Source organism: Engystomops pustulosus, chromosome 7 (assembly GCF_040894005.1).
Source record: "Engystomops pustulosus chromosome 7, aEngPut4.maternal, whole genome shotgun sequence".
NCBI lineage: Eukaryota > Metazoa > Chordata > Amphibia > Anura > Leptodactylidae > Engystomops > Engystomops pustulosus.
This window is the reverse complement of record NC_092417.1, coordinates 152079573-152091950: the sequence shown is the minus strand read 5'-3', so window position 1 is coordinate 152091950 and position 12378 is coordinate 152079573. Positions and strand designations below refer to the sequence as shown.

Genomic DNA, 12378 nt, shown 5'->3' with positions numbered 1-12378 from the left:
AACCTGAGAATTTTGTGAGAATTTTCGTTCTTGGTGCATTTTTTACATATTTACCATGCGTTTGGCTTGTTTGAAAGAGTTTTTCTTAATTTCTGGAAGTGTAAGCAGCCGTGTTAACATTTTCACAGCGGCTTACACTTCCAGAAATGAAACCAGCCAATTTTAAACATGCAAAAACTGCACCAAGAGCACACCCTAACATTTGCAGAGTGATATAAGGAAAAGTTTCTAATATATCTTACAGGACTAATTTGTTGATTACTTGAACAACATCTACCACAAGGATAAAGGATTGTAAGCTAAGCACACTGACATATAGGTGTGTTCCCCCTCTGGCAGGATCCACTCTCCTTTTAGCTTCTTATGGCTTTGTTTAAAAAAAAAAAAAAAAAAAAAAGTTTAACAAGTTTGAAGGGTGCCCCCGACTGTATAAGGAGGGTGCCCACAGACTGGGGGTGTCCTGGTGTTGCAATTTATTACATGGGACGTTTGCACTTTAAATAGGGATGGTATTTGCTACCTTTCTCCTCCCTGCTGCTGCTCAGTCCCTCCCATAGCTGAGCCTTCATAGGGCAGGCACTGGGCCTGCACTTCCTCTTGCCCGCGCCATCTTCAAGCTGTCCCTCCCTACTGTTACTTGGTTTTTGTGTTTTGATGTTTTCGGTTTTCAGTGATCATCTCCAGTCACAGCTGATGGAAAATGAGAATTGATGTGGATTTTGCCCGGAAGTCGAAGTGCTGATTCCGGAGTCCGGTTGAGCAAACCGCTTCGGGCAGCGATGGTTTACAAACAGACGGACGGCAATTGTGGTTAATTTTGAGTATTAAAGTAATAATGGTTTCCGGTGATCATCTCAAGTCACAGCTGGCGGAAAAGAGAATTGATGTGGATTTTTTCGGAAGTCGAAGTGGTGGTTCGGGAGTCCGGATGAGCAAACCTCTTCGGGCAGCTATGGTTTCCAAAGGAACGAACAGAGATTGCTGTTGATTTTGAGAATATTAAAATAATAATAATTGAGTTTAGCGGCAATAAATAGTTGTGAACTTTTCTGCCCAACAGGAAGCCTCGTGTCATCATTTCTTAGCTATGTTTAGTTATTAATGGTTTATGGGGTTAATGTTACGGGTAGGATTATGTATCTTAACTAAAGTGCCTTAATGTGTAGTTAAATGGGTAATGTTTACTACCTCCCAGTCTAAAAATGATGCAAATGAGACTGAGGGATTCCATAGGTGGTAATTGCCTGGAGCCCCTCAAGTTAATTTGTAAAGCGTATCCCACCAGAGGGGTTTACAATCCTTCATCCTGGTAGATTTTCCTTGAAGGCCATGTCTGACATTAACATAAAAACTTTACTAGTAGTAAGCCAAGTTTTTCAGCACTTAAAATGTGCTGAAAAACCCTAACTCGGCTTATACTGGAGTCAAGAAAAAAACAAAATTTGTAATTACCTTCCGACGCCCCCCCCCCCTCCCCCTCCCGGCAGTCCATCGCAGGCATCGTGACATCAGCCGCATTGGATGTGTGCACCAGCATTGGCACACACTATGATGTCAGCATGCGGCTGACGTCACGATGCCTGCGACGGACCACAGAGACCGGAGCAACGCTATATAGAAGAGGGGGCCAAGGGGGCATCAGAAGGTGAGTACACATTTAGTTTTTTTCCTACAGGATTTAATTGGAACCGGGGCTGCAGGCTATATACTGAGGGGGGAGGGCGCAGGCTATATACTAAAGGAGGCTGGCAGGCTATATACTACAGGGGGGCTGGCAGGCTACATGCTACAGGGGGGCTGGCAGGCTACATGCTACAGGGGGGCTGGCAGGCTATATACTACAGGGGGGCTGGCAAGCTATATATTACAGGGGGGCTGGCATGCTATATATTACAGGGGGCTGGCTATATACTGGGGGCAGGCTGGCTATATACTGGGGGGGCAGTGACCAATGCATTTCCCACCCTCGGCTTTTACTCAAGTTAATAGGTTTTCCCAGTTTTTGGTGCTAAAATTAGGGGTCACAGCCCCCCAGCCCACCAGTTTTTATTACTGTCGGACAACTTCTTTAAACAATACAAGTTGCGGTGATAAATTTGGTGCATCTTCTGCCTAGTTCTATCCCCCCGCTACCTAATAGTAGAGAAATAATGAAACAGGTTAATTAGCTCCCAGCAAAAAATAATTTTCTGTGGATTTACTGGTTTTGGACATTTTTTAAATCACAAAAAGTGAGAAGTGATATCCCCTTAGAGATACAATATTGGAATATATTAGTAATTTACATATTTTGCTGTTATATAAGGCTTTGGAGCTCAGAGGTGTTTCCCGTATCTGGGAAGCTCTCTCTACATGAGAAGTTGGGTTAGGAGGTTCAGTAGTACATCGGAGAATGTCACAGATCCAGTTTTTCTTCACGGGACCTGCTGTGTCTTGTTTCTAACCTCCACCTCAGCAATACTGTCAGATATTTAGTGGTGCAGATCGTAAGTATTGTGAGTCACTTTGGCACATTCTAGGTGGCCTCGGGTAAGGCTTCTGGTAGAATGTCATTCACTTCTGCATGTCAAAGACATAGATGGGACTAGTTCATATTTACCCTTTCTTTTCCGAGAATAGGCTAAAGGTTCTTTTAATGGGGCCAGTTGACCAGGGGCATACATACAAGTCAGGGGGTTTAGTATTAAAGTAGGTCCACTACTTCTGCTGGTTAACACAATGGGGGTCATTTATCTAAGGAGCTTCTCTTATTATTTGGCACATTTGAATTTTTGGTGCAAATTCTGGTTAAAAAGTTGCAAATAAACTTCATTTCTGACCAGGAATGGGAAAAACTTTAGAAGTTGCATAAAACTTTGAGACTTTTGTGAGACTTTTAATGAAAAGTCACAAAAGCCCCACGGATTCAGCTGCCTGGTATATATACCTCTAAGATAAAACACACAAGTCCAAAACCTGGAAAAATACAAGAAAAAACACTAAAAATAAATGACTCCTATCTTATTTCAAGATAATTTTAAAGCCTGACATGATCTGTTTTGCGAAATTCGATGCAATTTTTGCAGGATACACCCTCTTTAGAGCCCTTTTGTGGGATAGCTGGGAGGCAGGGTTTAACCCATGACACAGGTAACCGCCTAGGACAGAAGGACTTGGAGATTTTTAATCACCTGTGTCCCTTCTTAATATTACATAGCAGCTGAATGGGCTGACATGACGAGTCCGCACTAGACAAAATAATCTCTAAATCCACATCCAGAATTAAAAACTTGCAAGAAAATAGCTGTTTTTGACAGGATAGTGTAAAATTTAGAACACGTGTATGATAAATATATAGGAATGCTCCTTACATAGAGCAATGCATACACTCAATGTGATAGAAATACCACTGCGGCCTATAGGAAGATGTAACTATGTTATTAGAGTAGCTCAAATTGTACAGGAGCGTAACTAGGAGAGGTAAGGTCCAATAGCAAAGTTCCCGCTAAAAAATATACATAACGCACATCACATTTACACACAGATGTACAGTGCCATATACAGGCGTACAAAATATATACACACATATGAGGGGATTTATCATCAAGTTTCTGAGGTAAAACTGGTCTAGTTTCCCATGGAAACCAATCAGAGCTCAGCTTAAATTTTATAAACAGCTGTGGGAAAATGAAAGCTGTGCACTGATTAGTTGCCATGGCCAACTAGAACAGTTCTGCTCTAAGAGACTAATGATAAGTCTCCCACCATACAGTATATTCACATCATATAAATTTATATACACATAATATGTATATAATGGTGCACATCCTTCATTCTTTAGTGTCAGGTCAGATGACTGGGCCCCCTGGCACTGCAGGCCCCATAGCGGCTGCTACCACTGTAGTTATACCCCTGAACTTGGGCATCTTTGTACATGTTAGACACTTTGTAATTGAATTCTCCAATATGGATGCCATTGTCATTATTATGACAAGTATGCATGAGATTACTACAGATAGATGCCGAGGCACCTAGTGGTCACTGGATGTTGTAGATTGTGTAGTCATTGGGCACAGCGGGTGGGAAGGGCTCTGGTCACGTGTGATTGCCGCACCATCTGGCGTTAGCTCCAGGCTGCATTAGCTCAGTGTGTTTCTTATGCATGGTTTAAAAATTCATGAAATTCAAGAAATTGCTATTTGTAACAGCTCCCAAAGTGATTATATTACTATACTTGATTTTAGTTTTGGAACTACAGGCAGTCCCCGGGTTACATACAAGATAGGGTCCGTAGGTTTGTTCTTAAGTTGAATTTGGATGCAAGTCGAAACTGTATATTTTATAATTGTAGTTCCAGACAAAAAAAATTTGGCCCCAGTGACAATTTTAGTTTAAACATTTTTTGCTGTAATGGGACCAAGGAATTTTCAATAAAGCTTCATTACAGACACTTTACAGCTGATCATTGTAGTCTAGGACTATAGTAAAGCATCCAGAGAGCTTCACCAGAGGTCAGAGGGGTCTGTCTGTAACTATGGGTTGTCTGTAAGTCGGGTGTCCTTAAGTAGGGGACCGCCTGTATAGCTTTGCTTTTTGACATTTTACTTAAAATGTATGTGTAATGAACAAGTGTTTTTATAAACACTGTTTCACTGCGCTCTCCAAACGCGTCAGTAATGAATAGACAAAGAGTCAGGTCAAGTATGTGTCCTGCTGCTCCAATTCATACTATGGGAGGAGTCCGAAATTTCCGGGGACATCGTTCAGCTATCTCCACAACCCTCCCATTTACTGTATATATTGTTGCAGGAAATACCCAAGTGCTGTACTGGGCAATTTCTGATGCTTCTATAGTATTTAATGGAGTATTTCATGCAGGTTATATGTGTCAATTCCAGTGAAACGCATGCCATGGGTAACCATCACCTGGTGTTTTGCATTGTGTACATGCCAATGTTATGGCTACCCAAAGCCTTAAATTCATCATTTGTTGATAGCACAGTGGCCAGTGTATACAGGGCAACGTGCTGCGGACTAATGCAAACCCTAAGGGGATAAATGACTCATTCATCCCCATAAAGTAGCAATGACCTTCTATATGTACATACAGCCATCAAGCGACCAATGAACAAACTTTACTAAGAACTTGGAATTTAGCCATAAATTTATAACCCAAGTAAAGCCGTCCAAATGTTCTAATATTGTTCCATTCACACGACAAGCTCTGCCTCTCCCCACTGTAAATGTGAATACAGCAGTAAGCTTAACCTGTTTTTCAAGCAAATCCCATGTATTGTTATCTGTTTTGACAACATTACATTAAGAAGGGGGGAAAAAAATCACACCATACATGGCCCATATTAGTCATAATCTTCCTCCTGTGGGAATTGAGCATAGAGTACAGTATGTCACATTACACAGAACTGCTGAGAACAATGACAATCTGCTATCTTCCCTCTGTATCAAGTGTAACGACTCTTCTAATCATCCATACAAAACATAGAAAAAGAGCAAAAAAAAAAAAGTTTAAAAAAAATAGAGAATCGTAGTAAAAATGCAAAACATTCAGCGCAGTTACTCTGTTATTCTTCCTGGAAATATATTAAAATTTTTACCAGGTGTTACGATTTACCTTCATCATATAGTGTCTGTTCATACACTGCACAACAAAGTCTTAAAAAAAAGTCAACTGTAACACCCGATTGTCCATTTATTCATAGCTTTTCAGGAGTAATAAGGGCAAAACTAAATGTACCCAATTTAATGCCTGTGGCTTTTGGCACAATTTCAGTCCAGTATTTGGCACTAAAACTACACGACTTGGTTGTGTAAACTTTGCGGTTTCAAGATTGTAAATAGTTAACTGTTATGTGGATTTTTTGGTGCCCTACATCAAGGAATCAAAAGGAAATACACCCCAGAATTGATATTTTTGAGTCTGCTTCAGACGCAAATGAAGCAATGGAGACGTCAGTCTACAGCGGGAGTTGACCGACAAAAAGAGCAGTTTGCATGTATAACATGGCACAATGGGTGCAGTCTGATGCTTGATATCGATCAGTTCTTGTCACATTGCCAGAGGAAAATGTTTTTTGATCACTTGGAATTTTGCAATAGTAACTACATACTATCCTGGTGGTTTGTGGTGCTGAAAACTGTACAATATGATTAAGATTCACTATAAAATGGGTGCATGTAATATATAAGAAGACTAATATAAAACCGTGTCATCATATAAGTACAGAACTATTTGATCATTTATTATTATTTTTTTTTCATTATTAAAAAGGGATCTGTAAATTTAGGCTAAATGGAGGAAATTAATGGGTAGAGATGTATAGGGGGCAGGATATTTGACTGTTCTTTGGCTGTAAATAATGAATCCGTGATACGTTTTTCCATTCAAATCCATTGCCAAAATTTATGACCGTGTGTCTTCTGTTTTTGGAGATCCGCAAAAGAAATGGAAGGCTGACAAATGACGTCACGAGATTGAAGGGTCACGAGATTGAAGGGTCACGAGATTGAAGGGTCACGAGATTGAAGGGTCACGAGATCACGAGTCACAAGATCGAGTCACCTATAAACTAATCTGCAAAAAAGTGCGGCACACGGATAACACCTGTGAGGCATCTGGCTTTTTTACATTCTCATAGACTTCTAAGGTAAAGCCTGAGCCGAAAAAGGGGCAGAATAGCACCTGTTCTCAGTTTTCTACAGTCTCTAGACAGAGGTGCATCAAAAACACGTTCATGTGCACGGGTCCATTTAAATGTGTCAGTGTGCCATCTGATGGATAAAACACAGATGTAAACAATGAAGCCTTACAATCCCAGTACACCCCTTTAAAGAATAACATCATGCAGAATATCAGACAAAAAAATCAACTAAAGTTTAGAAAGAGCATCCGAGATCCCCTACAGCAGGGTTGTGAAACTCATTTTTTACATCAACCTTGTGCCAACATCAACCTTGTGGCTAAAAGTAATTTTATTGTTACATTTATAAATCATTACCATTACAATCACCCACTTGAGGGCAACCACAAAGCTGAACATATGGTTAAATAACAATAACCAGAGACACTGGCATGACCAGTATGTGCCCCTACAGCAGCCAATAGTCATAGTGCCAAACCCCAGGAGTCACAGTGCCCCACACCAACAGCTACACTGCCTCCTTAGCAGCCCCTGCCCCTCCCCGATGTATGTTTCTCTCTCCCACAGCAGTATAGGGGTAGGAAGACAGACTACAAAACACAAGGCCGAGTTTGGCAGCGGAGCATATAACATGCTCAAAATCAAAAACACATTTTCCGTCCAAATCACAAATCTAAATTGAAGTAAAAAAAAATACTGGATTTGACCATGGGGAGACATACAGATTCTTACCGTAGGCCTGACCCATTTCACTCCATAGGTCTTAGATGAGTTTGGACCAAGCTCCTTAAACCCCAGAGAGTAAGCGGTAGGAGGGAAGGTGTCATCCTTAAAGAGAGTTCCATTTTGTAAACATTCGTGCTGAATGCGATCAAAATCCTGTCCCAAAAACTTCACAGCGTTTTCATGTTTCCCTATGCCCAGCTCATGGTCCCGTTGCTTCTGCAGCTGGGCAGAGATTCCTGTAGCGTAGACTGGAACAATTACTTCTTCAGACATCTTGGCTCTCCAGCAGATCGGAGTCTACTCCTAAAACATATGCGTCATTCATTTTATTTACATGAAAAAAAATGTACTAAGTGAAAACAGAGTGAATCATGATCACATTTTTTCCCCAATTAACCCAATTAATTAGCAAAATTAGGTGGATCATAAAGGACCAAAGTTTTCAAGTTATCAAGTTGCACTGGTGAAGGCCCTACTCTTCTCTCTTCTGGGACTACCTTTCCTATGGTCTACCATGGAGAGCTGTGTTTATTGATGAGAATGATGAGGACTTCCTGTCTTGTGCTTTGAGCAGGCATAGGAAGGAGGGGGATGGTGTAGAGAAGAGGGAAGATGCATGAGGAAACACAGGCTACATCTGCCCCTTCCCGGGACTCACTGCATGCTGCTGGCAGGGAGCCAGGTAATGAGAATAAAACAAAAACTTACATTATTGGTGAAAGGTTAGTTTTAATTGAGGACACTATTATTCAATGGTAGGTATAAAGAAATGGAAAATTGTGGAGGGATAAATAGACAGAATAAGGCTCTGTTCACACATGCGGTGATGGTGGCTTCTATTATGCTCTCAGTTTTAGGAGAGTGTAACTCAAACTTACGAAGTCTTCCGTTCACCATCTGTTCCCCATTGACTGCAATGTACATATCTCTTGTTGCGCTTATGTTATCAATAGTGGGGAAAAAAGAGGCAGACTGCTGCACTACTTTTTTCCGCTTCTTTATATTAGAAGGGGAATTGTAACATGCTGTTGTATACTTAACCTAATGGAGGACAACTAAATAAGTACTGGATCATGCTATAAGATAAGTCTTGCAAAATTAAAAACATTTAAAGTACAATTCTAAAGTATAAAAACTTTTGCATAGCTCTGCAGTAAGATAAAATAAGCAATTCTCTAATTTAAACGCACTAGCTATCTGCAGCTGTTTGTCCGCTAGCAATTACCCTGTCCCTCTGGCTGTCTTTGTTTGGTTGGTTGCCATGGGAATCCGTATCTAGATGGAGGGGTTACTAATACATGCACTTTCCTGATCAGTAGCTGCAGGGTGCAGGAGAACATCAGTCCTGGCAACATGTAAAAAACTACAGGACTGATCACATGCTTTAGGTCATCCAATTATATACCAAATATGATATGTAGCAGAGCTGTTTGTGTTTGAAAATGTGAATATAGTAGAAATGTGTATATATGAAAGTGTGAATGTACAAATAAAGACAGAGCTCAGAATAAATCTATTTGTACAGTAAAGTGGTGGTCTGCAGATAACAGGGCAGCTTCCATAGAGAATAATGGCAAATAAATTCACTGTCTTATAGGCCGGGGGTCCTTTCAGAGAGGTGGTCTTCTGGAGAGGTTTCACTGTGTGTGTTATATATGTACACATACTGTGATGCTGCCATGTGTTCATCTTTTTATTCCCATGTAGGTGTTTTATAATGTAGGCGTACATGTTTTAATATATAATAATATATTAAATATGTGAAGTGATGTAATGGATTACTGAGTGATGCAGAGCTCCAGTGCTCTGTGTCTTCCCTGCCTTGCTCTGCACTAGATTTCTGTACAAGCAGTAAGACTGATCCTGATTGGATGGGATTGTGCACGTTCACGTGAATGCCCTTAGCTAATGTCACAATCTAGACATCCCGCCCACTTCAATAAAATCTGAGAGGATATTACAGATAGCCTCATATATCTATTACCCCTATATCTCAGGATAGGAAGAAGCCAGTAGCATTATACAGGTATCATTGGAATTGTTGTCAAAGGCTCTCTCCAGCTGTGTCAAAACTATTTTTTGTCAAGTAACTTTACATTTACGCTTTAAGGGGTATTCTCATCTGACATTTAATTTAACCCTGCCATATAGATATTGAAAAAAATTTATATTTATGACAGATTTATTAAATTAAAGGGGATGCCCAGATAGGAATACTACTTTAAGGCCATCTCACATGCAGCAGAATGGCTGCAGGATTTACTGCTATTCCATAACTATTCCGGAAGCATCATAAAATAGCTGAAAAAGTTAAATCACAGCAGGGAAAAAAACTCTACAAATGCTGATTTCTGTACCACAATCCACAGTAATGCATCGTATGTTAGAAATTGTTATTTCATGGAAATTCCATAGAGAAAATCTTTATGTAATACGCAATGTGGGAAGGTTTCCTAAAGGCCAGTTCACACTGTGACTTTTGGCACACACAAGCCCTATTTATATTCTGCATTATTTCTATTTTCTTATTGGTTGCTAGACCAGGCCAGTAGCTTAAGGGTAAGATTTTGGGAGGGGCTCCCTTTTACACCTAAACTAAAATCTCTGTACACTGACACCTGAAAGTGATTGTCAACTGCCAGAACAGGTTTTGTATCATCATTTTCTCATCCTAGAAGCTCAGAGATACTTGCAAAACATCTTCATATTAAGTGACATCTCCCACCAGGATGAAAGACTGTATGCAAATGAGCCAGAGGGGCTCCAAGCTCCATTAACACCTATGGAACCTGGAGCCCCTCAGGCTCATTTGCATACAGTTCTTCATCTTGGTGGTAGATGCCCTTTAAATTCTACTACTAACCAGAGTCAATACAATTTGCCTGTTCTTTATTTTACATAATCCAGTCCAAGGGAGGTTTCAGCAGGAATTATTTTTTGGGTGAGGCAAAGCCTGGCAGGTTCTGCTTGTGAACTTAGTCCTCTCTGGCACACTGGGCTGGGTTTATTTTTTTGTCTCTCTTAAATGAGAACCCATCAGATAGACTTGCATATAAGCCATATGCAAGTCTATCTGATGGGTTCTCATTTAAGAGAGACAAAAAAATAAACCCAGCCCAGTGTGTTTCACGGAAATATTTTTTCCTAGAGCTTGGCATTGTACTGCTTCTGCTAGAAATTTCTGAATAAATTGCAAACTGGGTGTTACCAGAAGGAGCTGGTGTGTCTATACACATCCCGGGACTGACCAATCAGTACTGACCGTATCAGTCAGCAACAAGGGAAATGGTAACACCCATTTGTCAATTTATTTTGACATTTCTCATAAGAGTAACATGAACAGATATTGTTCTAAGAAAAGAGGTTTTAGAATCATTTTTCGGGAAAAATATAAGTTTTATATAAAACAGATTTTTTGGAAATGCTGAAAGGTTGAGCTTCAAGATCAAACAAGATCAAAAAAGTTACATATGGAATATAGGTCGACCATCTATCAATACATCCGTATATTTCTTAGGAGCAAAACAAACATATACAAACTGTATATACAGCATATAACATCCAATAGTAACTCAATTTCACCTACTTTATTGCCACCGATGTAGCAGTGCTGAGTGAATTTGGCACAGCAGAGCTGGGTATGGTTCACACTACCTGGTACATTACTCAGACCTCTCCCTTCTGTCACTCTATTGCAGTATATAGAAGACTAGCAGCTCCAGTATGTCTTCCGCCTCTCCGTAGGGCAGAGTCTTTAATGTGAAACCATTGTGTAGCGTGATAAGATACTTGTGTCATTACATTATATGGCAGTTTTACATTGCGCTGCATGGCAACCCTTTGCAGTACTTACAGTGCAGTCCTAAAGGGTTAACCACATTTTCCGCTCTGCCAGATCTATGTCAATAGAAGGGACGTCCATGCCGGAGTGTATACATGATGTCTTTTTGTTGCAAAATAACCATTTTCGCAACTTATTGGAAGCCACAACACAGTCCTATTACACCAACTTGTTACTTTCCTCAAAATGTTCTATCTCTTTAAACGCTTCCCCCCGAAATCTAAAAATATCACAACAAAGAGAGGGTCGCACTTAGGGCATTTAGGGGTTACTTTCTAGCACCTACCTGCGCTGTAGACCCTGGGGGCTGCTAGTGAGGGTCTCTCGGTGTGTTATAGACTGCAGTTTTCGCAGTCTCGCCCTTCCTGGTACTTCTTTTGGCTGTGTTGCTCCTGCTGCAGTCTCCTCCTGCAGTCTCCTCTGCCAGTATAGCAGACCCTCCCTGGGGGTGTCTCTTAGTAGACACTCCCTGATCCTCCAGCAGCTGTCTCTCCTGTCATGCCCTCTCTCCTGTCAGTGTTTGATGTCTGTAGATCTTGCATCTGGGTGATTTCTCGCCCTGGATAGTAGTAGTCCTATCTGTAGTGAATGTACCGGAGACAATGAGCCCATTGTTTGTGTCAGTCACCATGTTCCCCAGCCGTTACCTGAATCTTGTCCGGTTGGCTCGCAACTTTCTGCAGTGTCCTGCGCTGCTGGCTGTCTGCTGCGTGAGGCCTAGAGCTGCAGGAGCACAGCCATGATGATTTGGATCTGAGAAGATTCTTAAAGCTCCAGACGACAGAGATCTGAGAAGATATTGGAGCCTCACCCCATCCCTACAGCACGTTCTAAAATCCTTTTAGTGTATATAAAAGTGTACATTTATATTTTATGGTTTTTATTTAACGTTTCGGTGACGTTTTTTGAGCTAAAGGCAGGAATGTTAATGTACTTTGTGGGGAATTTTTCTGTCAGGACGATGCGTTGCGTCACGGTTTTGGACGCATTCCAAAGGCTTTATAATGTGGAGTTTTCTAATGTGTTTTTGGATGCGTGAAAGACACTGCCTGGTTTGTTACATGAAATGACATGCACTTTAATGGTAATAAACATGGCAGCATCTAAAATGCATACAAACATGAATCAAAAACGCGCCGAAAAACGCATCTAAATAAAAAGTATCAGAAACGT

At 40.7% G+C, this 12378-nt stretch overlaps 1 protein-coding gene across 4 annotated transcripts in view; it reads right to left on the bottom strand.

Annotated features, from left to right (window-relative positions):
- The window catches only part of CAPN1 (calpain 1), a 148012-nt gene extending 136059 nt beyond the window's left edge, over positions 1-11953 (bottom strand). Inside the window, exons 1-2 of one of the 4 annotated variants that reach the window (XM_072118311.1) lie at positions 11853-11953; positions 7371-7667 (exon numbers count right to left, since the gene is read on the bottom strand). In XM_072118311.1, the coding sequence (XP_071974412.1) occupies positions 7371-7637 (267 nt within the window). In that variant the 5' untranslated portion in view covers positions 7638-7667; positions 11853-11953. Of the gene's footprint in view, positions 1-7370; positions 7668-11491; positions 11662-11852 lie in introns of those variants that run through there. The other 3 variants (XM_072118312.1, XM_072118313.1, XM_072118310.1) reach the window with 3 other exon arrangements.
- Between the last annotated feature and the right edge of the window lie 425 nt (positions 11954-12378).